This window comes from Planococcus citri, chromosome 3 (assembly GCF_950023065.1).
Source record: "Planococcus citri chromosome 3, ihPlaCitr1.1, whole genome shotgun sequence".
Classification (NCBI taxonomy): domain Eukaryota; kingdom Metazoa; phylum Arthropoda; class Insecta; order Hemiptera; family Pseudococcidae; genus Planococcus; species Planococcus citri.
Genome location: NC_088679.1, coordinates 63,650,210 through 63,676,514, shown reverse-complemented (window position 1 = coordinate 63,676,514; position 26,305 = coordinate 63,650,210). Strand labels below are relative to the sequence as shown.

The 26,305-nt window shown below is 34.7% G+C and overlaps 2 protein-coding genes across 2 annotated transcripts in view; one reads left to right on the top strand and one right to left on the bottom strand.

Moving 5' to 3' along the window:
• Positions 1-26,305, top strand: part of LOC135840635 (limbic system-associated membrane protein-like) — a 390,872-nt gene that overhangs the window by 237,299 nt on the left and 127,268 nt on the right. The window contains exons 3-4 of the mRNA XM_065357259.1: positions 6,862-6,969; positions 7,198-7,306. Coding sequence (XP_065213331.1) covers positions 6,862-6,969; positions 7,198-7,306 — 217 coding nt within the window. The remainder of the gene's footprint in view (positions 1-6,861; positions 6,970-7,197; positions 7,307-26,305) is intronic.
• LOC135841941 (uncharacterized) lies at positions 18,834-21,489 on the bottom strand. The gene is made up of 5 exons (XM_065359172.1): positions 21,282-21,489; positions 20,978-21,018; positions 20,608-20,908; positions 19,730-20,522; positions 18,834-19,357 (listed from the first exon to the last, which is right to left on the bottom strand). Exons 2-4 carry the CDS (start codon positions 21,007-21,009, stop codon positions 20,334-20,336), a joined length of 522 nt encoding a protein of 173 aa, XP_065215244.1. The 5' UTR covers positions 21,010-21,018; positions 21,282-21,489; the 3' UTR covers positions 18,834-19,357; positions 19,730-20,333.

Here is a 26,305-nt window from a genome sequence, read left to right as displayed (position 1 = left end):
AGTACCCCGTTGTAGTTGGTATCGTATCTGTTGGGGTATAGGGGGCAATGGACGCGCCCCCTTCCTTTTCTCAGCAAAAAATGAAACAAATATTAGTTACACATTAGTATTGTAGGTAAGGTACATACTACATACAATACATGCTACATAAAATTTAAAAATTATAATATTTATAGCACACACATACAACTGAAAAATGAAAAAATTACCAAGAGCACAAATGTGGCGAGAGCGCCATCTATTCGATTTTGATAGAATTAGTTTTAGTTTTTGTGGTAAAATAGAAGCAACGTGTTAAAGTAAAATTATTGATGAATTTTTTAGAGTTTTCAATAAAATATGACGAAGTTCGTGAACGTGAATTTATTTAAAGTAGAACATCGTCAAAAGTTGTGAAATTTGAAAATTTAAAATTACGAAACGTATCACATACGACTACCGTTAGTACGAGTAATTCTGTTCCTGCTTCGAATAATCCGCCGCCGAAAAGCAATACAGCGACTTCCAATGAAGACGGATATGTGAATAGTTACCATTCGCTTCACCTTCCGGCTCATGCCAGTGCAGTGGCCAGTCAGGAGCGATGTACTCATCAGCTTTCTCCGCAGCATCACCCTCTTCAGCCCCCCATTATGGGGCACTATAGCACACGCCCGAGCCACAGTGTTTTTTCCCGCGAGCTGTCGCGGAGATCGCGAAGTGTTCGGGCCCATATACCACTACTGCATTTTTTTGTAAGATTTTTGAAATTTTTTGTACTCGTTTTTCGTCTTTTAGCGCCTCTACGTTGTCGTATTTCTCCAAAAGACGATCGATCGCCTCTGGATAGTTACCTCCAGTCAGCGAACCTCGTATACTTTCCATTTCCTAGAAAATGGTTAGATGCTGAGTGTCGCGACGAGATATCCCATACCTTGCCTTGATCTGGTTTGGCGAGTAAACGACGGAGGTAGCTGGCGCGCCTAGATTCTCTCAAGTTATAGCTCAGTAGACCTCTATGCGCTCCATCTATCTTAACCCTCCTCTCCTCAGCCGAACCACCCATTTCTACGTGCCATCGCTTTAAAACACTGGAGTAGCTCCACTTAAGAAACGATTGAACTTCTTCGTTCGTGTATGTTAAAAAAAAAAGAACACGACACAAATTTAGTCAAAAAAAATGTATTAAAAAAACCCACAAAAATTAACTTCTGTGCCGAGTGCCCAAGGCGTCTTAGGTGGAACGGGTGTTGAAGTTGTGAACGAAATTCTCTAAAAAACAGAACAAACGAAAATTAATTATTAAGAAAAATAACCTAAATCTTGAAGTAGGGGGGGGGGAGGGATCGCGAAAATTGAAAAAATTTAACTTACCCTCCATAATTATTGAAACGTGTACGAGGTGTCATTTTACATACATAACGAATATTAAATTTTAAAAAAAATAACTACCAGAGTACCATTAAAATATTAATGATGCTTGGCTAATTAAAGATGACAATCATAATCTTGATTAAAATTCAACCATTTGAATGATGATCCGAACCATAATGGAAACGAAGTGACGAAACTGTAGGTGATGTCCAATTATTGACAATATGTAGGAATTCTGATTTGCTGACACATTTTAAAAAATACGAGAACTGTTACGGCAACTCAAATGGAGTGGGGGGGATTTCTCAAATTTAATTACTTTCTATACTTCGAATCGATTTTGCATTTCGCTAGAAAACTCTCTGTAAATATAACACTAGAGTAGTATATTATGGGGAACTTGAGCACACGCCCGAGCCCAAGTGTTTTTTCCTGCGAGCTGTCGTGGAGATCACGAAGCATCGAGCCCATTTTTTAAAAAATTCAAATAAAAGTTCATAATTAAAATACGTTACCAGGGTGTTTAACAGGTACTGCAGGTACTGCAAGTGCTGTAAAAGTACTGCATTGAAATCCTCGGTACTGCAAGTACTGCAAAGTACTGCATTTTGCCTGAAAAGTACTGTATTTTTTTCTCAGAATCATTGATTTAAAATTTTTTATAAACCTCAAAATGAATTAATTGGTGAAAATTAAAAAAAAAATGTTCATTTTGTACCTCAAAAGATGGCAACACTTGACCGGTTCAAAAAAATATATTTTTTCGGGGGGGGGGGTCGGTGTAAGCTGGATAAAAAAAATGAGGTAATGCAGAAGGTACTGTAAAAGTACTGCATTTCTTCGGAGAAATTTTGTGAGACACCCTGGTTACCTTAATGCCAAATCCGAGTATGTCCATACAAAAAAAGGACGATTTTACGCATCACTGATAAGGCTCGGATATGCTCGGTAGGGTTCGTTGAGTTCTGATTGAACATCGGTCAGCTTCGTGCATCTTCCGTGGTGCATTTTAACTGTACTCCGATGCAAATTTTTCAATTCAGGGCTTCCCAGAGCCTTATCAGTGACGCAAAACGACGATGTTTTTTTTGGATGGACATACTCGGATTTGGCATTGAGGTAACGTAATTGTTTCCTTATACAATTTTCAAAAGCTTGCCTAACACCTCGTCTTCTCAATTTAGGTTGATTTGTTGCGCGATGCAGTGATAAGGGATAACACTGATAACGTTGTTGCACGATGCAGTGATAAGGGATAGCACTGATAACGATGTTGCATGATGCACTGATGAGTGAAAATACTGATAACAATGTTGAATGATGCAGTGATAAAAGATAACACTGATAACGATGTTAAATGATGCAGTGATAAGAATAACACTGATAACAATATTGAATGATGCACTGATAACGTACAATGATTGATAAATTCAATACAGAATTGAGAATTTATACCAGAGATGAATGATGAATGATGAAATACTTGTTAAATAAACGAAAACAAAGTATTTGTGATGATAAATGTTGAATCACTCGCCCAACTTTCCATGGAGTAGGGAAGTGAGAAGCGTAGACCCAGCCGTTGTGCTTATCAAAAATGAGACCACCAATCTTGAACGAAAAAACAACGAAAAAATTAATCAATTGAAAATTTTTACTTTTGAGGTTGGTGGTTTTAAAAATTTTTTTTTTTGAAAACTTACCCCCTGCTAACCTGCTATGGGTGACGTGGCAGATTTATATGGGAGTAGTACCATCTTGTAGCTCTCATCACAGGGAACAAGGGGCACTACCTACAAGCCCCTCTATCTATTCATGGGAAGAAACTATGGGCGTCTAAAGTCTAGAAAATGAGCAAAACCAAAAAATGAAAATTTGTAGATAAAAATTGCAATTTTTGGGATTAGACTACCTTCATTTTTGAAGGATCCATGCAATTTTGAAGTTTTGAAACAGATCAATTTCTGAAAAATTTCAAATTTTCTCAAAATTGATCTGTTTCAAAACTTCAAAATTGCACGGATCCTTCAAAAATGAAGGTAGGCTAATCCCAAAAATTGCAATTATCATCTAAAAAAATGTTCTATAAGTTCCCTAGATCAAATTTTTTATTTTGGCAAATCTTCATTTTTTGGTTTTGCTCATGTTCTAGGCTTTAGACGCCCGTAGTTTCTTCCCATGAATAGATAGAGGGGCTTGTAGGTAGTGCCCCTTGTTCCCTGTGATGAGAGCTACAAGATGGTACTACTCCCATATAAATCCCCCTTGTCACCCATGGCAGGATAAGGGTGCAATTAATGAACGATGAAGTTACTTCTAATACTTAAATTAAGATTGAATCTTGAAAAAAGAACACAAAATATTTTTTACTACTCACTAGTTTTCAAGTACTCTTGGACTGAAGGTTTAAAAAGTCGAAATTCTCACAAAATAGATCCCAAAATAGTTGCAATATCATTGAAGGTTTCAAAGTATAATTTCGAATTGATTAATTTATAATTTTATTATCAAATTCAGCTAATTCAATTTACGAGGTTGAGCTACGGTGATCGTCACTTTATGGTGATGATTGCAGTAGAGCGTACTGAGTTGGTAGAGAGTTTTTGCACGAGGAAATGTGTTCCGGCATATCTGAAATAAATAAAACAAACAAAGTATTGGAAGATGTAATTAATTTTATAATTAACGATCCAACCAAGTGACTTGGATAAAATTTCATTTTAAAGAATCAGTTTTTTTACATTAAAAAAACACAACAATATAATATAGAATAATAAAGAACATATTTTTGATTGCAAAATATATGTTGTAAAACGAAAAATTGACAATTGAGCAAATTGGTAGAAAGGTAGAGTAACGTGGGGTAAAAGTCCGAATTTCAACTTTGGAATTTTTTCTACGCTCATCAAGTAATTAAATTGAGCATTTGAAAACGTACATCAAAATTTGGTCATCTGGGCACCTTTTGGTCCAAACTAGAAGCTCGCTTGGTTGATGGTTCGTCCACTGCAGGGAACAGATGAGATTATCAATCGTGTTTCAATAAATTCATGCATTTGAAGAACAGCTAACGAGATAACAAATTCAAAGAACGAGCTAACAAATTGAAAGGTTACTTCCATTCAAAAACAGCCAACGATGTAACAAATTCAAACCAAAGCCTCGAAAATTATAATCGAAACGAATAATCAATACAAAAAAATAATGAAAACCACGTAATTAACAGCAACTATTCCTTTTTCTGAGGGATCCGTTCACTGTCCCTTCACTGCTGTTATCAAAATATTCTTATCGCTTCACTTTCTTTTTCATTTCCAATTTTTTGGATGAAAATTTGAAAATGCTTTGAGGGAATTTACAAGAGTTCATGAGGAATAAAATTGAGCAGCAAGTCGATTTTGTGAGAGTTTCAGAATTAACGGATATCTTCAAAGGATATTTTTCATTATGGATTAATTGAAGTTTGAGAAAAAAAAGTTCCGAACTAGGGCTTTTACCCCGATATTGGGGTAAAAGTCCTGTTCAAAAATAAAAGCTGAAAAATGAGAAAAACGAGTAGAAAGTCGAAAATGTATGCTTAATACAGTCATATGATGAAATATATCAAATGAAATCAGGAACAAAAGTCACATTTAATAGACCCAATGACGTATGCGACCATACAGGATTCGTGCCACCAGGAGTTGCTGACGGAGCATTTGATCCAATCTTCCACCTGAGAAAAGAGGAATTTTTAATTAAAATAGTTGCCATTTTCTTCTCGCATAGGGTCGAATCTATCTTTGATCTCATAAGGAGGCCAAACTTCGCGTTGAAAATTGATCAAATTTTTAGCCGACGACGTCATAATTTCATTCACTTCGCGGAGTACAGCGTTAGAGTGATAGTCAATTCTTTTTTGAAGCACTTTCAATTTTTGGTCTCCCACCGGATCGTCAAATGCAAGACGGGGATCCCTTGAGACTACCGCAGTTAAACTGAAAAAAAAAATACACAGCAAGTTAATTAAATTCTAGGCAAATTTTTTTTCAAGTCAAAGATTCTGTACATGTTTTTACATTAAACAAGTACAACAATACTAGCCCAAAAATGGTCCAAAATGTTCAAAAATCGACATTACCCGTACATGTTCTCCCAGCGAACATGTTTGAAACATGTTAATTTTTGAACATTTCTGACCATTTTTGGGCTAGTACGAGGTAGTAGAAGACAAGAGAAAGTGTTTCGACTGGTCTAAAGTTTGTCAAAACCTCCTACCCTTCTTTACCAGCTTTTATCTAGAACTTGATTGATGAACAATTTTTTGTTGTTGAAATTTTAGGAAACTAAATCAAGTTTCATCAATTGCTAAAAACCTTGAATAATGCTGAGGCCACAGATCCCTTCTCGTACCGTCTCTCAAATTCTCCCTCCGGCACATCCATAAAAATAACAGGAAAATCACTCCGAAAGCAATTAAAATAACGAATTTGGCCCAAGCTCGTTGCCTTTCTTGAAACACTACTTCTCTGTGTAGGTGATTTTAAAATGGAATTAATAAAGATGATAATTCGGCTATAGCGAATTAATTCTTCATTTTCTCAACCGTGTCTGCTACACATCGCTCGTACTCAAAGCTACAAATACAAAATGAAATCTGCTCCAGACGAGTCGAACTAGCTAATAAAAGGGGGTAAATTAACAAGAACAGAGAGAGGAGAAACTTAAGTTTTTTCTCCCCCTCCCCTTCCCCTTTCATCCATTTCGAACGTTTTTACTCGGTGTTGTGTATACGACTACGTACTATAGAAAGTTATTTTGTTGATGTTTATGTTCTCGATAATGAAAAGTACAAACTGCTGCGCCAAGTTAGCGCTGCGACGATGGTGCGAAGACGCGAGTGGGTAAATTTTGAATAATGTGGCGAAAGAAAATCAAGTTTGATGAGAAAATGCGAGATTATTCCTCGCAAATACTACGAGAGCCAAAGTTAATTTATTCGTTCGGACGAACGAGTACGAAGAAGGAAAACAGGAGTGGTGAAGGGGGAGGGGTTGAGACGAGTGACGAGAGTTGGTTTTATATAATTCGTTACTTTATTATTGGTACTACGTAGACGCAGAACGATGAAGGGGAAGGTGGTACTGGTATTAGCATTTTGGGTGTTTTTTTTTTTTTTTTTTACTTCGTCCAATTCGTTCATAAAGAGATGGCGAATTTTGTTTTCGAAAGAATTTTCTTTCGACGTTTAAAAATGTTTAATTTGGAATTTAAATTTTTTATATCGAGGTGGCTGAGTTGGTTGGTGTGTGTAGAGCGTGAGCGAGGCGAAGAATTAAAAATTCATCTGTAAAAGCTAACGTCTTTACTAAATAAATCGGACGTAGCAGAGATTTCAATGGTTTACAAGGAGGCTAGCCGCTCCTCCTGGCGCAGAAACGACGATATCGTTTCGATGTACTTAACGTACTACACTAACGATGGGCATTATTAATGAGAGCGAATTGTATAAAATGTGTTCAATTTCAGGTATCGTGGAAGCGTTTGAAAGATTACACGTTATTAACTGTTGGTTCTACTCGTTATACCACAAGCAATCGTTTTGTTCCTGAGCAAGTTAAATCGCAAAACGTTCAGGTAAATTAATTACACTTCGGTGTGTATTTTGCGAGAGAGAATTGCTATGTTGCTATTGTAGAAGTAGATGCCTTTAGTTTTCGTAACGTCGTCGTCGTCCTCCTTACTTACTCGTAGTGCTGTTGTTGTTGTTATTGTTTTTGGTAAAAGCGCAAGCCGTGTAATGGCTGCTGTAATGAGTAACTTTTGTTCGTGTCTAATTGTATTGTTTGCTGGTATATTTTATAGCACTGGAGGCTGTTGATTAAATTTGTCGAACATAACGATGCCGGTATGTACGAATGTCAAGTATCAACCTATCCTCCGGCTTACATTCATATGCGGCTCAAAGTTATAGGTAAGAGTGGGTTTACATTTTACTTTACATATTTCATGTCCGAACCAACAACCTATCTCTCTTTCTCTCACTCACACACTATATCTTTTCTTTACCTACCCGAACTCAATCGACTCGTATAATTTGTTTTTCCTCTTCTAGCTTTACTCTTTACTCAGTCTTTCTTTCTCATCGCTACTGCTGATGGTGCTGCTGCTGCGTCTGTTCCCTTTTTCTCGACGTATCTTGGTGTGCCTCGCGATGTGCTCATCTCTTTGTGCTATTTCTCGGTCTGGTTTGCGAAAACCTTATAATATACGACCGCACATTTGCGGAATTCCACCAACCCAAATGATGGAACGTGAGACGAGGAATACTTTTCCACTGATTTATCAAAGCTACTTTTCCTCTATGTTTACTCGTTTGTGTAACTTACGAATCGAATGTAAGTACGATCGGACCCTAGAATTAGCCAAGGGCTATCTCTCTTGTATATGCATAAATAGTTTGGTTGGTGGGGGTGGGTTTTCTGTAGATTGCATTTTTAGTTTTGAAGTGCAATGGTATTCGGATACAGTATTCGTTGATCTAGAGTTGATACTTGGATACGTTCCACCAGATTTATGATATGATTACCCCCACCTATTTTTTTTAAAAATCAGTTTACTTTTACTCCAGTTCAACCGAATCACATCAAAATTGGCGATTCTGTTCTTTCATACTTGCTCGGATTGTACGAGTATGTTCGAAAAATCTGAAAAATTTATATACTCACTCGGTATTATGATTTTCTTTAAAGGCGAACCTTCTCCTCTTTCCACAGATGAACTTCGTTTCGTATTGAGTGAATTTGTGTTGATAGGATCATTTTTGTTCATTAAAACATAAAGTGCTTCGTTTTTGGTTATAAAAAAATCAGATTTTCGTTACATTACGTTTCATCTAAAGATCCATTTTAGCTAAAAAAAAAAAAAAAAAAAAAGTTTGACCATTCGAAAATATTGGTCGAAGGCACGTGTTGAGGAAGCAGTCGGTGAAGATGACGATCGTTACACTGGGCAAAAGAATCAATTACAATCATTCTAAAAAACAGAAAAGAAATACACAAATTCTAGGTTAGTATTATTTAAATATTATCATTTTCTATTAATTAAACAATATAAATATTTTCGTAACTAAGAGACTAGAAAAGAAGGCAAGAGACATAGCAGACTTAAGGCTGATTAAATAAAATACATACAAAACAAATTCAAAAACAATGTACTTACGTAGGAATTGTTGACAGTAGATGTCTTGAGAAAAAGATGCTTTCACATTCGATACTAACGACTTATTTAAAATCGTAATCGTTTCAAAAATCTTTCAAAACTTGAGAACGATGCTCAAAGAACGGTTTCATAAGCTTATTTCCACAGAATGATGAAAGCTTCAAAGCATTTTTGATAAAAAATTTCTAATCAGTTTTGTCTATTTTGCAAAACTGGTTTCATGGGGAGGTGCGCGCAGTTATGGCTTGACTACCTACACATGGTACCTAACAGATTCTTTCTTGAAAAAATCACTACTTCGCTGGATCCTGCCAATAGAATCCCTTCAGCCTTCAGTTATTTTTGGTTAAAATCCGAACAGAAACGATGGGCACAATTACGACGAAATCCACACCCAAAAAAAAAAAAATTAACAAAGTCAAATTTTTTCTATATGTTGCCTTAATGGCGAGTACCTATGAAGAACCACATTTTTATCATGGTTTCTCGATCTCTGGCGTAACTGATCATTATAAACACTGAGTTAATGTATCTACCTATTATAAGGAAGTAGAACTGTATTATATAGTAAATGAACATAGTACCTACCTATCTAAAAGTTCATGATTCTCCTCCAATTGTTCTTTTAACTTTTTGCATTCCTCTAAAGAATCATGATATTTCTTTACAAATAAAAGATGTAATGAAATGAATAGTAAAAAAAATTGACAAAAAAATTGAAATTCAGAAGAGAATTTGTCAAATTTGTGTACAAAAAATTATTTTATTTCAATCAAAATTATTAAAAAAAAAAAAACCTAATCAATTTACAACACTCAACAACCATCTAACAAGTTCCATCATAATAGCTGGTGAATATTTTTATTCAGCACTGAACATTTTCTTCTGAGCACTTCCAATTGCAACTAAACGCGCTCTTGCACATTCGTTATCATCTTGATCAATCTTAACCTGACATGGGTGATATGGGGGATTTATAGGGGAGTAGTACCATGTTTGTAGCTCTCGTCGAGGCGAACACAGCGCGCTACCTACAAGCCCCTCTATCTATTCATGGGAAGAAACTACGGGCCTCTAAAGTCTAGAAAATGAGCAAAACCAAAAAATGAAAATTTGCCAAAATGAAAAATTTGACCTAGGGAACCTGTAGAACATTTTTTTAGATGAAAATTGCAATTTTTGGGATTAGCCTACCTTCATTTTTGAAGGATCCATGCAATTTTGAAGTTTTGAAACAGATCAATTTGAGTAAATTTGAAATTTTTCAGAAATTGATCTGTTTCAAAACTTCAAAATTGCATGGATCCTTCAAAAATGAAGGTAGGCTAATCCCAGGCTAATCCCAAAAATTGCAATTTTCATCTTGACATAGGGAACTTGTAGAACCTTTGGAAATACGAGCGGGTATCTCCACACACCTTTCGAAACCTCACGCGGTATTTCTGTGCCGCACTCCGTGAACGTAAAATCACTAATATGATAGAAATCCATTGCTGCTATCATTTCTGTCGCAGTAGGTAAATTACAGGCCTCCTGAAATTGTTTAAGTATCCTCGACGCCTGAACCTCTAGCTGATCCAAACAAGCGGTCTGTACTCTTAAATTTCCGATATTGTTTTTCGCACTAAAAAATTTAAATTTTCATTTTGGCAAATTTTCATTTTTTGGTTTTGCTCATTTTCTAGACTTTAGACGCCCGTAGTTTCTTCCCATGATAAATTTTAATAGACGGGCTTGTGGGTAGTGCCCCTTGCTCCCCGTGATGAGAGCTACAAGATGGTACTATTCCCGTTCAAATCTGCCATGTCACCCATGGCAGGTTAACAGAATAGACTCGAAAAAAAAAAAACTATACACAAATGAACACATTAATAAACTTTATAATTTTTTCACTAATTACATTTAAAATCATTACTTTTTCATCATTGCCACAACTTGTTTGATACCCTGCTACACTAAACATTAAAATCAATAAAACAAATGAGCGTAAATGGAAACCATAAAACCATAACATAAAAGAACTAGCTCCAAAACCTGGTAAAATTAAAATATCAATTTCTGGATGACCAAAAAATCAAACTAAATGTTGATCTTCTGTATCTAATCTTAATAATAGAATGAAACGATGGATGTTTGGTTTCTTTATTCTATCTTTAGAACTGGTGGATACGTGCAAAATTTTGACATCATCTGATTTTATGTTGGCATTTTCACTGCACTTCACCTCATTATGCAGAAGGAGGTGTTTATATGTAACTTCAAATTGATAGCAGTTAGGGTTGTTGTTATGTCCCCCTCTGCTACGAATTGCACAAAAAAAATGACTCCAAATGATCCTGGCACAGTTTGATGAAAGTGAACCGAATCTCATCAAAATTGGCGATTCTGTTCCTTCATATACTTGCTCGGATTGTACGAGTATGTTCGAAAAATCTGAAATTTATCTTACCTTCTCTTGATTTGGAGATTCTGATCTATAATCATCGTCAAACATAAGTTTTTGGCCTAACGCCAGTTGCCTTAAAAATTAAATTACATAAAAAAATTAAATTGACTACCTACACATGGTACCTAATAGATTCTTTCTTGAAAATATCACATCTTCGCTGGATCCTGCTAATAGAATCCCCTCAGCCATCAGTTGTTTATTTTCTTCAGTCATTTTTGCACAATTACGACGAAGTTGAAATCTAAACTACCATAAAACCATAACATCAATCATGATCTTCTGTATCTAATCTTAAAAATAGAATGTCATGAAGAATCGCTTCACTCAACCTATTCCTTGTCTGAAGCGCTCCTTGATATATTCCAGAGTCGCCGTTTCATCCGGAAGGGAAACGATGGTTGAGTAAAATGTCGAGTAAGGTGAGGCACTATCGACAACATTCTCCTGATTGAAAGTATATTGACAATGAGCAACAACATCTTCTACTGTTAAAAGGCCCTGCAAGTTTGATTCTTTTATTGCTTTTTTAATGGGTTTTTCTTTCAAAGTAAATACGTTATTAAAAATTGCATACTTTCCAGGAATCGATTGTACATAATCTGTTAGGAAATCGTTCCCCTGTTCTTCTTCAGCATTTTCCGTTTCTTCTTCTATGTATTCGTCAATTTCTGCTATGTAGTAACGCCTCTATATCGATCTCAATGTTTGGTTTCTTTATTCTATCCTCAGAACTGGAGGATACGTGCAGGATTTTGACATCTACTGTGGTTTCATGTTGGCATTTTCACTACACTTCACCTCATTATGCAGAAGGAGGTGTTTATACGCAACTTCAAATTGATAGCAGTTGGGACGATCAGACCCTAGAATTGGCTAAGGGCTTTCTCTCTTGTATGTGCATGTGGGGGGGGGGTGTGGTTTTTCTGTAGATTGCATTTTTAGTTTTGAGGTGCAAAGGTAGTAGTATGTTCGAAAAATCATCGAAAAATCTGAAATTTGTCTTACCTTCTCATTCTCTTGATTTGGAGATAGCTGTTGGATTGTTGTTATGTCCTCCTCTACTCCGAATTGCACAAAAAAATGACTCCAAGTGATCTTGGGACAGTTTGAATGAAAGCAAATCATAAAATTTCAAATCTGTTTCCTGCTGCAAAGCGTTGAAGATTTCAAATACATTTTTCAGTGCTATTATGAAATCTAAAAATCCAAGACCATCTTCTGTAATATGTTTTACCTCCTGCGCAATAGATAGATTTTAGATGTACTTGATGATGCGATCCGCTTCATTTTTCATCTGGCTGTAATTAATTCTATCAATTTTATGCCAATTCGCAAACAGGTTGTTTAGTTCTTAATATCATGTGATTATTCGTTTACTAATGGGTTGACTCACATTCATTTTTAGCAAAAATCGAAAGATCTGCGGTCATTTTTAGCCCGTGTTTATTTAAAATGATCTTACTTTTCTTCATTAAAAAAAGCGTGTATTTGTTCAATTACGAGGGTCGGTCCAGAAGTGGCGCCTGTTTTGCCATCAGTTGGCAACACTGCGTCCAAACGGCTCAAAATTTGGAGGGATTGTAGATTTTGAGTGTGGGAACACACTGGATCAAACAGAAACGCGATATCTCTTCGCGTTCGCGATCTGTGAGCCTGTAAAGATGGTGCTGCCCATTGAGACGGGAGGTGGTATTTTTCTTAGCAAAATAATAAGTTTTTTATGAGCAAAAGGGTTAAAATCATAAAAAATTTATCGAGAATTGTGTCCTGAACACAGTAAGAAGTGTATCGATGAGTCTACCATACGAATACACAACTTGTTCAATTTGTATAGCGCCAATCTGCTTCGATTTGGTGTTTGACTTGTTCAACGTGTTCGTCGGTAACGCTCTTGCGCGTTCGGCCACTACGCGGTTTGTCAGCAACATTCGCTCGACCTTCTTTGAAACTTTTCGCCCAACAACGAACCCTAGACTCATCGATACACTTCTTGCTGTGTTCAGGACACAATTCTCGATAAATTTTTCATGATTTTAACCCTTTTGCTCATAAAAAACTTATTATTTTGCTAAGAAAAATACCACCTCCCGTCTCAATGGGCAGCACCATCTTTACAGGCTCACAGATCGCGAACGCGAAGAGATATCGCGTTTCTGTTTGTTCCAGTGTGTTCCCACACTCAAAATCTACAATCCCTCCAAATTTTGAGCCGTTTGGACGCAGTGTTGCCAACTGATGGCAAAACAGGCGCCACTTCTGGACCGACCCTCGTACATCAGTAATTTTTATACTAGATACAACTTAAGATTAGAAATCAACATCAGAGTCCCATTCCAGCTGGTTGATATCGAATCCTAACCAGCTAAATATATTCTCCAATGCAGCTTTCGGTTTCCAAGTAAGCATCGGTAGGTCGAAATTCGAGGCAATTTCCATCAAAGCATCGTGCTTTAATCGTAAGTTGTATAAGGTTATAGTACGATGAATAGGAATTTCGTTGGTGGAAATGTTAAAGCTCACTTGTAAAGCTCTCAGTCGTTTGGCTGATAATTCTCTCGTAATCGTGGTATCACCGTATTTCAACTTAATTGTTTTGCATTTTGTTTATCCGGCAATAGATAATTTGATGAGTCATTGTTAGGTATATATTACAAAGTTTGAGATCACATATCGTACTAACCTTGATTCAAAAATATTTTTCCGTTTTATTTTATGTGTTATTCGAAAACATTTATGGTCCTCCGAGCCGGATTCATTAAAAATCTGGCCGAATTGAAAGTACGAATTTCGTGGAAAAATCGAATGTGGAATTTTAGTAGTTCCAAATACTATCAACTGACAATACTGGCAACTCCATTTAAAATACATTGAGCGTTTTTGTCACAGTAATAGCGCGATCTGAACGGTCTGGGTACTAACTCTTATCAAAAATGCTCTGATTGTTTGGTTTATAACTGGTTTGAATCTCGCGCGTCCGCGAAATTCAAATAAGCAAATCAGATGCTTGGGGTAGTTGTGGTAAGATTTAGTTTCACCCTAGGCCGCTAGGAGGCTAAAACACCATTTTTCGATGGAGTTGCCAGTATTGTCAGTTGATAGTATTTGGTAGTTCCTTGTAATAATAATTATAGAACTCATTTTCCGCGAATACCTTCTTTAGTTCTTGATAGGTTTGAAAAGCATTTAATAAGTGAAGTAGGTACACATGAAACAAATTTGAAAGTGAGAGATCAACTTACAACTATGTGGAATACAGCCCCTAGGGTGTACACCTGGTATATCTTTGGTTTCAGTGGTGCCACCTTGAAGGTACCATCCGTGGCAAATAGAAGCTTGTTTAGGCTCTATATGTGACCATCTGTGATAAAACCAACCATCTGTCGCAAAAAATCGAAAATTTTTTTTTTTGCGAATTTTTGTTCCCTAAACCGTTCAAGGCCCAAAAATAGGCGAAAAAACATTTTTTGATTTTTGCGACGGATGGTCGGTTTTATTGCGGACAGTCACATATTCTAAAATTACAAACCAATCAACTTTCTTATTTTAAAATGAACTTTGCAAAAATCATTGGTTTATGTACCTATGTATACTTACAGTTTGGTAACTGGTGACACAAATAGTATTGCATTTTCCTTATTTAGCAAAAATCGGAGGACTTGAGGTCATTTTTGGAATGACCCTACTTTTCTTCATTGAAAAAAAAAAAAAACTGTCTACATAAACTTACTTACATGTATATACGAGCTGATTGTAGAAATCAATTCGATCGGGAATAATTATTAGTCACTTCCATTATATGATATTTGGATATCATCTGCCAAAACAGTTTGATAAAGTGATGGTATTTCACAAAATAATGTTTTGGGGTTTGAAGCGGGTATGTCGAATCAAAAGTTCGAAAAATTAAGTTGATGTGTTCGTCAGCCAGTACTTCATCACTTGCAATTGCATTTTTAATTTTCAAGTCAAGAGCCATGTTGATTAATTTGTACAAAAAGAATTTATCAAAACCAAGGTATAACAGTGAAGGAATAAATATTCATTATGCTTTTGAAACGTGAATAAATTAGGTATCTACCTAAATAGGTACGTAATTTCGTGAATTTTACTTACCTTCAGCCATTATATTAATCCAGAACACTCGAAATTACAACAATTTTGATTTCATAATAGGCTAGACTCAATAGGAACAAAATGAAACAAAATTGTGTGTTTGCAATTTTGGATAGATGGAAAATTATACTAATCAAATTCCTTTTTATTATTGGCAGTTACCTCGAGAAATCAAAACTTAAAAGCAACCATTTTTAAATGCGCATTAAGAATGAGATATTTCACCATGTTACGAGCCAGATTCTGCCGAGGCAGCGCTATTGTATAGTGTATCGCCTTTGAACCAGCTCGTTTGTCGAAGGAGAGTTACGAGTGGGTGACAGCAGTAAGAGGGGTAGGTGTTTCACTCCAACAACCGTAGGATCTGTACAGGTCTACAAAAAGTGTACTGTCTTTGATACCTACGTTGTTGAGTAACAGCTGGTTCAGATTCTTAGTTCTTTTTCTTCGAGTAATTTTCACCTCTCTACCACCTTTAATTACGTTAATTATTCGTTTCACAGAATAAAATCACATTACCTTTTTTAACTGTTAATTTCGTGATGAGAAACGTAGTCACCTCCCTCCCTCCCTCATCGATAATATAGTACCTCGTACATTTAACTATGCAGATAATGATTTATTTTCTGAAAAACAACGTCCTATTCAACTTTTAGTTGGAAGTGACATTTACATATTATGACATAATAAATATGAAAAAAATTGAAAAATTAACCTTCCGGTATTTTTGCTGATTGTCTTACTGCGGCACTCCATGAATTTCGACCTGAACTGCAGAGTAAGACGTAACATATAACTACCTACTTAGTATTACCGAATAAAACATTTCTTTATTAATAATTTATGTATTTTACCGATTATTTGGTTAGGTTCGTGAACTGCTTACGAAATCAAACCATTGTTAAAAAGAGTCGCTCTTTCACGATTTATTTTTTGTGTTGTTTTGCAGTTGGAAAGAGACGCGTATGGGTGTCACTCTACTTCTCCTTCCTTCACATAATGACAGGGTGGATTTTTAGGTTTAACATTTTCTTTATCCTGCAAGCGATGATTTTGATGAGTCATTGTTGTATAATACTTTATTCCATTGAGCAATTAAGTCAGCGCTTAAAGGAGAATCCCAATCAAAGTTCTCTTCCCAGCAGCTTTGAATAAAAAGACGAAGTTTCAAGATGCATGGATTTACGAGTCCTAATGGGTCGTAGATCGCTGCTGCATAGCTTAAAGCACTTCGTTTTGTTTGTTTTCGTTTTTTCAAGTATAATGTATGTTGAGATTCAGAAATTTTGCGCTCAAACTTACGTACACGAGTATTGTAAACCTACGTACTTATGCTCAGTTAATAAGTAGGTAATTCTTCAAATCTACTCGTATATTTTCTCCTATTTCAGATTTAATTCAATGATATATTTTTAGAACAGTATCTTCAACATTTTGATTTCCTGCAATTTTCAGCTGTTCATTCTCATCAACCTTGTAAATTAGATAGTTATTGCATCAGATTAGGTAGATAAATGGTTGCATTACTGATAAAGGGAAATGTTTAAAATCGAAATGTCAGTTACCACACCGGCAGCTCCAACAGACCGTAGCAACGTTTTTTTGCTGTGCACTTTAAACACAATTTCGGATTTCTCCCATTTCGCTGTCAGATCTGCCACTGTGGTGGCAGACCACGGTTAAAATTTCAAATGTGCAGTTCGTGTTAACGACTTTTATCTCGTTTACTTTCAATTTTCAATTATTTTCATTTTACTTCTAATAGTTTAATACAATGAATGATCTACCGTTAGATCTATCTATCCCAAATCGAAATGTCAGGAATGAACACTCGCTTTTGAGATTTGCTCGATTTTTTGTGATTTGTTTTATCATCGTGATCAAGAACTCTTTTTTTTATGGTTCTTTTTCCTTCAACCTCGGATATTGAATCATCTGAGCTGTTGCTCAGATAATCATCAATAAAATCATTTGCACACTGATGACTGAATTTCATCCAAGTCTGGAACTGTACACAAAAAGAAGAAATTCACCGTTGGAATCAATTCGTTCGGGAATACTTAATTATTAATCACTTCCATTATATAAAATTTGGATATCATCTGTCAAAACGGGTTGATAAAGTGATGGTATTTCACAAAATAATGTTTTGGGGTTTGAAGCGAGTACCTATGTCGAATCAAAAGTTCAAAAAATAAGTTGATGTGTTCGTCAGCCAGTACTTCATCACTTGAATACTTGCAATTGCATTTTTCATTTTCAAGTCAAAAGCCATGTTGATTAATTTGTACGAAAAGAATTAATCAAAACCAAACAATTTCGATTTCATAACAGGACAGACTCAATAGGAACTGAATGAAAAAAATTAAAATAAAAGAAAAAATTCAGAACAAAACATTGCTAATTGGCTACCTTCGTGTATTTGCAATCTTAGATAGATAGAAAATTATACTAACCAAATTCCTTTTCATTATTGGCAGTTTTCCAACGCTTCCAATTTTACCCAAGAAATATCAGGGCTCAATTTGGAGCTGTCCATTTTACTGAGATCCTCGATTTTAGCTCCAAGAAGAGCGAAAGTGGATTGGAGAAGGAGTAATCTGTCGTATACTAACTAAGTTACGTTGATCCAGATTCGTTGGTCTTTCATTGTCGACGAGTAATGTAAATCACAGAAAAATTTGATTGATGAACAAGTATAGAAAATTTGTATTTGGACAGCTAAACACCGAAATTTTTCCAAATTATCTCACGCAGAGCCCTCAATTTTTTGAAAATTTCATAAAAATCAATTTTTCTCAAAAATTTTAAAAATTGTCAAAATGATTCATGTTGAAATTTTTTTCAAAAATTGGGCTTTCTCTGGTATTGATTGTCTCCAGAAAAGCTTCAGCATCAACTTTGAATCATTTTTGACAATTTTTAAAATGTTTGAGAGAATTTGATTTTTTTTAAATTTTCAAAAAATTGGGGGCTCATGTGCAAACGGATTTTTCTGCTCCAAATTATTAAACGGTTCTAATAGTTGTGGTTTCTGTAAGCTAATCAATAAGAATCAAAGGTGAAAATGAAGATTTTTTCAAACAGTAGTTGCTCTGAACAGTTTTAAACCCAGATCAGTTTCAGCTTACTTCCTATGTAGGTTTTTACGATTTAGTATATTAATTAACAATAATTTACCTATTTAATTTAAAAATTTCAATTTTTTCAATTAGATTTTATGATATTTAATTGGATTGATAAATTTTTTAAATTTTGCCTTCAGTCCCACTATATACATCCAACCAAATAAACAGATCTACTACAAAACCAAATACTGTCTTACCTTCCTTTCGACAGTTTTATTAGATCATTTCAGCGCTCTCACGGTGTGATGGTACATCGGGGGTGGATAAAATGGGCCATGTTGGTCCCAACCTGCGGTTCTTTCCTGTAAGTTTTCGAAAAGCTGTGGGATGCGCGTAATCCGTCCGCCAAAAATCATTTCCTAATCGTATGATAGGGCTCGGTTGATTAGTGATACGGATTCGCTATGTAAGTTTGAATGCGGAATTAGGGGCATAATGATAAGTTCTGCAACCTGGCGTCTTCGTAAAAAGAGGCAGAGTGCTTGGAAGTTATTTCCCAGATTCAAGTCAGTCTTTTTGAAGATAAGATGTCATTTCGTCATTTAGGGAATTATAAATGGCGAGGGTACAAACGAAATAAAATAAACAAAAAACAAAAAAAATCAATAACGTTCTCGCTTATAAACGAAAGGAGTCTAAATTATACATACGAAGATCGTGGGTAACGAAGAATAATACGAAAAATTGTGGTAAATGGAACTGGGGATGGGTCTCAATCTGTACTTTTTACATACAGATGGGGACCCATCTTCCAGTTCTCCTCCTAATTTTGTAATTTTATTACGATATGTATTATTACGAACGATATATTACGCGACGAAATGATTAACTTTCGGTGGTGTTTACTCTGCGGGTGGCTGTTCATCGGTGACGTAAGCTTGATCGGCTATTTGCTGATGAACCATGGCTGCGGCGACTTCGGCTTGCTCGAGGTGCTCCGGTGGCTGTGGGATTGTGGCGATGACCGCTAGTGGAATACCCATGTAAGCCAGCTCTTCTACTAATGCGTAGTATTCTCGAGTGCGTGTCTGTGATATACCGTTGACTTCTATGGTTTGAAACACATACCATCCGCCGGTTTCTGGATCAACAAAGCCGTTGTCGAAAAAGGTCACTATGTAAATAATGGAAAAAAGAGGAAAAAATACATGTGTTATTAAAAAAAAATCTCACATCAATTAGCCTTTATACTAATTAACTTATGATTTTTCTGATTTTTTCGGTGCTCAACCAGGTTGAGCTTTCATCCAACGGTAAGGCAAAAGCATTTTGTAGTCATTCCACAAATCAAAGATGCAACTTTTCCAGAAGAAGCACATAATAAAACAAATATCGGAGATTTTTCTTGCCCAAACTTATTGTCATAATAGTGAGTAAATTAACCGAAATAGACCGCATAATCGCAAAATAAAACAATTAATTGGGTTGATAATAATGCACAGATATCGAACACCTTCATAATCGTCCAAGCTAGATGCCAACTTACCTATGTACCTTCAGGAATTTCTTCCAGTGCTCTTTCAAAGTTCATACTCAGTTCAGTTCACAAGATATGTACAGATCGGGGCCAAATCAAAGACCTATGGAACTAAAACGGGAAGTGGAGAACAGAATCGTATCCCATTGGTCAGTTGGCAGATGTTGAGCTGCCAGGGCTTGTTCCTCATCCCATTTTATTCGTCTCGATTCTCGAATGTAGAAACACAAAAATATTAAACAGTAAAATTACTTTTCCAAAATAAACTAAATATAACTCCCTTCCTCCCGCCCTAATGATTTGGTAATTATATATATGTGTGTGTGTGTGTGTGTGTGTGTGTGTGTGCGCGTGTGCGCGTGTGCGCGTGTGCGTGCGTGCGCGTGCGCGTGCGCGTGTGCGTGTGTTAAGTATATGTGTGTATAAGTGTCATATGTATACATTTTTTTCATTTTCTTTCTTTCATTTAAAATTCAGAACAACCAAAAGGTATGGTCGGTTATTACTTCCGTTATTTTTTTTCCTAACCAACTTTTTTGGCCTACCACTGCTTGAGCTCGTGGAGACCGCTTGGGCAGCAATGGCGGCTGTTGGATGAATTTGGTCAGATTCCTCAATTGCTGCATCCGCTTGAGGCGTCATTTTCATGGACAAACTCATAGCTATTTTCCATGACGTACATGGGTACCCCATGGTAGAGGCAGTTTTCGTGCAATCTGCGCAAAACTGCCTCTAACCTGCCGTCGTTGTGGTCCTTGTCAGCTTTTACCAAACCGCGATCAGTTCCTTTACCGTCGAACACCTAAACAATGTAAACAAAGTAGCATTTGTATGATATTTTAAAATTAACACTTCGTAATTATAAATTACATAATTAATGTTCTTACAAATATATCTCTGTTTGAATGAAGAGAGAGATTATATCGAAAATCTACATCTCTGTAATAGTGTCGATTTTTATCGTGTATAACTCTAGCCGCATCCCGGTACCAAATAGGCCGTATTTCGTCTAAATGTACATTGGAATTTGTGTATTCGCCCGTCCTTGGATGCGGTGCGTACCACGAGAGCATTAAATCTTCTCCACGCTCATTATTGTTGTCTAACCGATCCGTGTAAACAGGCATATACCCGTATCCTTGTCCTAAGTAGATAATGACGGGAGTATTTAATTTTATCCAGCTGAATCTGTTCAAAATAAATACAGAATTACGAAAAATTATTCTAGTTTTATAATGATCTAATTATACTACTCACATTAAATCGAAATCACCGGGCCTATCATCCATTTCGAACCGCTAAAAAACATAAAATTTTAAAATTACTACTAAATTTTGAAACTTATTGACGATTTAGATAATATCTTTTCAAAAATATGTATACTAGATACAATGTTGTTCAAAAATACGTATTTGTTTATAAACAATTGATAGTTTGTTTATAAACAATTGATAGTTAACGTTTAAAATTTTTTCCATTTTAAAGGACAATAATTAGTGAATTTTTAATTGAAACACATAATACAAAGAATTTAATATTAATGTTATACTCTATTAAATACATTTCTTATTTTTGTTGCAAGATTTCGATGATTATTACAAAATTTCTGTTCAAGTGTTGAATAGAAAAAACTTGGTACTTTTGAGCAGCAATAACCACACGAACTATACGATTACTTTAAAAACAAATGTATATAAGTTACAGTAGCGTGCAAATTACTCCACTGTTTTGATCGAAAATTGATAATAATTATCAATCGCGTTCAGCTCGATTCACTCAAAATTTACCGAACCGGTTGACGTTCGATTCACACCGCGGGTGGCGTACGGTAATTTTTCTTTTTTATTTTAATTTTAATTAGCCGCGTGTTAATTTTTAATTAATTTATTTTTCGCGAAAAGAAAGAAAAATTATTTGGTTGAGTTTTTTAGGTAATATTTTATTCACGGAGCGAATAAACACTTTTAGATCGATGTAGTTTTAAACAAATCGAATTATAAAAAACACTTTTCACTTTGAGTTAACTTTATCCACGCACAATGCATAAATTCTTTTAGAAACAACGGTGTTCGAGTTTTAAAATCACTAAACTGGATGAGAATTTCAATTAAGTAAAAATTTAGAAGTTGCTGCCTTCGAACTAAGATTTGAACTGAATTTAGTTTCTATTTTTAAGTTTTTATACTGAATATATTTTTTACTCCCCAAGTTCCCTTCTCAAAGAGCTAATCTTTGTAAGGTCCAGACTCTCGTATTGGAAAGTCTGGTACCTATCGATTTTCGAGGTATGAGTTTTTTAGGTGTCGAAAGATTTATTTTCGACAGTGTATTTTGCTTTGACATATTTATATACCTACTAAGGTATGGATCAATTCGTGGTCCATGTCGTTTTTGTAGGTAGTCATCAGCCTATAGGCTTTTATTTTACACTGAGTGTATGTGGGATGAAACGTGTGAGCAACCTGTAGAATAAATAGGTGACACGTTTTACATATGTAGTTTTTAACTTTATTTTAATATCAACTTAAGAAAAAGTACTGGATATAAATGTACATAATATGGTACGAAGTCACCGAAAAAAAAAAAATATAAAGAATACCATGAGTAACCTGAAGAAATTATTCTTTTTTGTCTTCTTTTTTCGTATTTATATAGGTTTTTCCCAGGTCATACAGCCAATAGCCGGCTATCATGAGACCCATGAATCTCGAGGTAGGGCGTCCCTTTACCCTTATCGGATTTTTCTTCGTTGGCGGTATGTTTACCTTAACCTTCCAATCGCTCGTTTGATTTTTCGTGTTTTCGTCTTTTTTCGGCATCTGCAGACAGAAGGAAGGACAAAAATGGGAAAAATCGAGGGATTTTAATTATTGTGGTCAGTTCATTATGACTTTAACTTTATTGACTTAAAGTTTTGTGGTCCCATTTTATTCATTTTATGAATATTCAATTTTGATTTAAGAAATAGGTAGGTACGTATACCTATCTCTTTTGATTTTGAAAAATTACAATTTTTTGTCGTCGAATTTTGTTCAAATTTGACAGCAATTTTGGGTCAAAAAATCGTAAAAATTGAAATTTTTATAGTGAGTAGGTACCTATTATTTGGTTTTTCAGATTTTTATCTATTTAGATCATTTTAATTTCCAAAGTTCATGTTGTTGAAAAATATTCCAGGAAATTTTATCATTTAGATCGATGAAACAAACAGAAAAAGTTTTATTGATGTAAATAGGTATACCTACCAAACTGAAATTTAAATTAGGATTTTTTGTTATAAAATTTTCTCAGAATTATTGGGAATTTTCATTTTAGGTGTGAAAATAATGGTTTTGAAACAGTTTCAAAATTCATTCTGATAGGTACATATTTGGAGAAAATGACTTTATTTCTGAACTCTTGTTAAAGATTGTCTTCGTGCGCGTAGAATTTTCATTTTTAAGGAAATTCTAATTTTTATTTCATTTGAAGAAAACTGAATAGAAAATTTCGGTAAATTTGCCAAATGTATATTTAAGTAGGTACCTATTTGTGCGTGAATTTTTGAGTTTCTCATTTCAAAACTTTACCTATTAGGTATTTTTGTCGTATTCAAGCCAAAGAAAAGGAGAATTTTTACAAAATCTTCACAAAATTTGTTTGGTAGGTGCCTATTTGGATACTTGGTTTATTCTGAGGTTCAAAATAGGATTGTTTTTGAGTAATTTAATACTAAATTTTATTGAGGCAAAATTATTTTACTTTTTCGAAGAGAAATTTTCTACTTTGAGAGATAATTTTGGTTTGGTAGGTATCTACCTATTTATTCAGATTCAACTGATTTTTTAGTCATTTTTCTAAATTTTCATTTTTATTCTTGGCCAATAGCCTTTTCAGATGGTTCTTTACTAAACCGAATCATTTTCAAAACACAAAAGTTGAATTTGGATCTAATTTGAAATTGTTAGAATATTTTTAGGGACCACATCACTTTTGTGTCGTAAATGCTAAATGACGACTTTTCTGAATTGATTAGTTTTGATTAATCGAATCTACTAGATTTTTATGTCATTTTCCAAAATGATATTAGAATTTTGTACTCCAGTAGAGTACTTGGGAAATGTTTTGTTATGGTATGGGGTACCCCAACCATAATTTCCCATTTTAGAAGTGTTTCTCAATTTCGTTTTTGAAACTTTTTTAAGAATTCTGAATAGGTGAAAACTTTTCTGTTCGTGTTAATGAACAGAAAAATTACCTAGTGTCAAAAGGAATAGGTTTCAATTTTGGTTTAGTAGGATGATCGAATACTACCAGCTGGCTTGTGATTCTTTCATCCTACTACCCTAACTATCCTACTAGATACATAGTTTATTACATAAGCATTTAGATAGGTCAAAATATACATGATGCATGAATGATATTGTTACTTACAGTAAATGTCAATGACAACAGTCCTCGGCGAAATAGGGATGCTATTAAATTCTTCAAGATACCAACGACGTAAAAAATGCTTCACAATTACGCTTAATACTTGAAAATACACCTTTTTCACTTCAAAACGCGTTTCGTAGCTTAGAAATTTGCTTTATTAGATACACTGTAGCACAATAATCTCATACGTTCGTCAAACAGAAATCATTCAGATCTATTTTCAATATTGCATCAGTCGAGGGAGTTATTATTTTATTTATTGTGATTAGGTTTCAACCCGTCCGGTTTTGGCTAAGTTTTTTCCTTATCTTCAGATGTCTGCCTTAGAACTTGCAAAATTCGAGGAAATTATCGTGCCTCGGCGACGTTGCAGATAACATTGTCGTCGCAGATAACATTGTCGTCGGATGACTAGTAGATAGATTGATAATCTACTTTTAATTCTTCCTCTCGTTTTGCTTTTAGGCAGGTGTCTTTTTGCAATGTCAATATAATTGACTATTGGTGTTGATTTCAGGGGAGATTTTTAAGGTAATTGATTTCCCATGAAAATTCAATTTTTTGGTGAGTTTGAACTCAAAAAGTGGTTTTTTGACCCCTTTAGAGTGCATTTTTGGTATGAGGAGAGGAAAGGAAATCGAAGAGGATTTATTTCTTCAACTTTATGATCGATCGTTTTTAATTTTTAACCCATATCCGTCCATTTTATCCCTTTTTTATCATTTTCATTTTTTGAAAAAAATTTCAATTTTTCAAATTTTTATTTTTTGAAGGCTTTTTATTTCCATGACTGTTCACATTATGTTGGATCGTAATGAATCTACATTTAATCTGTTTTTCAACATTTTTATTTTCTAAAAAAAATTTTGATTTTTTGAAAAATGAGTTTTTGCAAAATTTTAGATTTTTTGCAAGTATAGGGGTATGTAGGGATTGGATATTTTCCATTCTTCCCTAGGTTTCGTGATTTCAACGTATACCAATTTTTGTCAAATTTTTGGATTTTTACTTTCCCCAAAAATTGCTCTAACTTCCTTGATTTTTTGATCTGGAGGGTCGAGGGTTTGAGGTACGAAATTTTTCCATCCCTATTCATATTTAATATGATTTCTTAAATACAATAAATATTTGTGAATTTTTTCAACTCCTTTTAGGCTTTGAATTTTTGGTTTTTTCTCGAAGGGTCCAGGGAGTGGCTTTTTTAAGCCCTATCCTTCAAGAACATTTTGATGTGTTTGAACCAAAAAAAAAATTTTCCAAACGCTCACAAAAGCTCTTTGAAGTAATCATGAGAAAATTTTTAGTGTTTTAGTTTTCCGCATATGCCGGACGGACCGTACGTCCTAGCAAAATCGGATGACTGTACGTAGAAAGAGAGTTAAATTCTCTACATTTTGGTACATTTGACATTTTCGTAGGACGCTCGGTTTCACAGGAGCAAGCGTTTGAAGTTTGAGTAAAAAAAGTTAAACTTGAAATTCAGTAAATTTTCATAAAATTCTCGTTAATCCAACTTTGAAGGCTTACACTTTTGAAACAGAGCGTCCCACGGAAATTTCAAATATACGAAATTGTTGAGAAAACATTGAAATGCATATTTGTCAAATATGAAAATAAACGTTATTGGTCGTATTTTCTCACCTTTATTTTTGAACTTTGAAAAAAAAGCCCTATATCGTATTGACCAATTCTGATTGTATAAAAATAGCAAAACTGCCCCAATTAGTATACTGCGTTATTTAAAAATTCAGGGCAATTCGGATATTTTCATACGAGCAGAACTGATCAATACGATATAGGCCTTTTTTTCAAACTTCAAAAATAAAGGTGATAAAATACGACTAATACCGTTTATTTTCATACTTTTTTTCAAGTTTGATTTTGAAACCAGTATCTTTCAATGATATGCATAAAAGGGTGAAAAACCACGAGTGTCATCGTATTTTTTGACCTTTATTCTTGAAATTGGCTATTTTCAGTAAAAGAGATGTTGCTGTAATAATTTCATCCAATTTTAAAAATAAAGATGAAAAAATACGACAACACTCGTGGTTTACATAAATTAAAATAAATACCTAAGTAAATACATATTAAACTGAAAATCAGGTATATAAGTTCATAAAATAAATAAAATTAGAATTTTCATTCATACTTACACTTTTAATGATATGA

Excerpts from the sequence above, each read along its gene's own strand:
- LOC135841941 (XM_065359172.1), bottom strand. The coding sequence starts at position 21,009 with ATGGATGATAGGCCCGGTGATTTCGATTTAAT. Across the intron at positions 20,909-20,977 it reads CCCGGTGATTTCGATTTAAT|ATTCAGCTGGATAAAATTAA; the intron begins GTGAGTAGTATA and ends TATTTTGAACAG. Across the intron at positions 20,523-20,607 it reads ATTCAAACAGAGATATATTT|GTGTTCGACGGTAAAGGAAC; the intron begins GTAAGAACATTA and ends TACATTGTTTAG.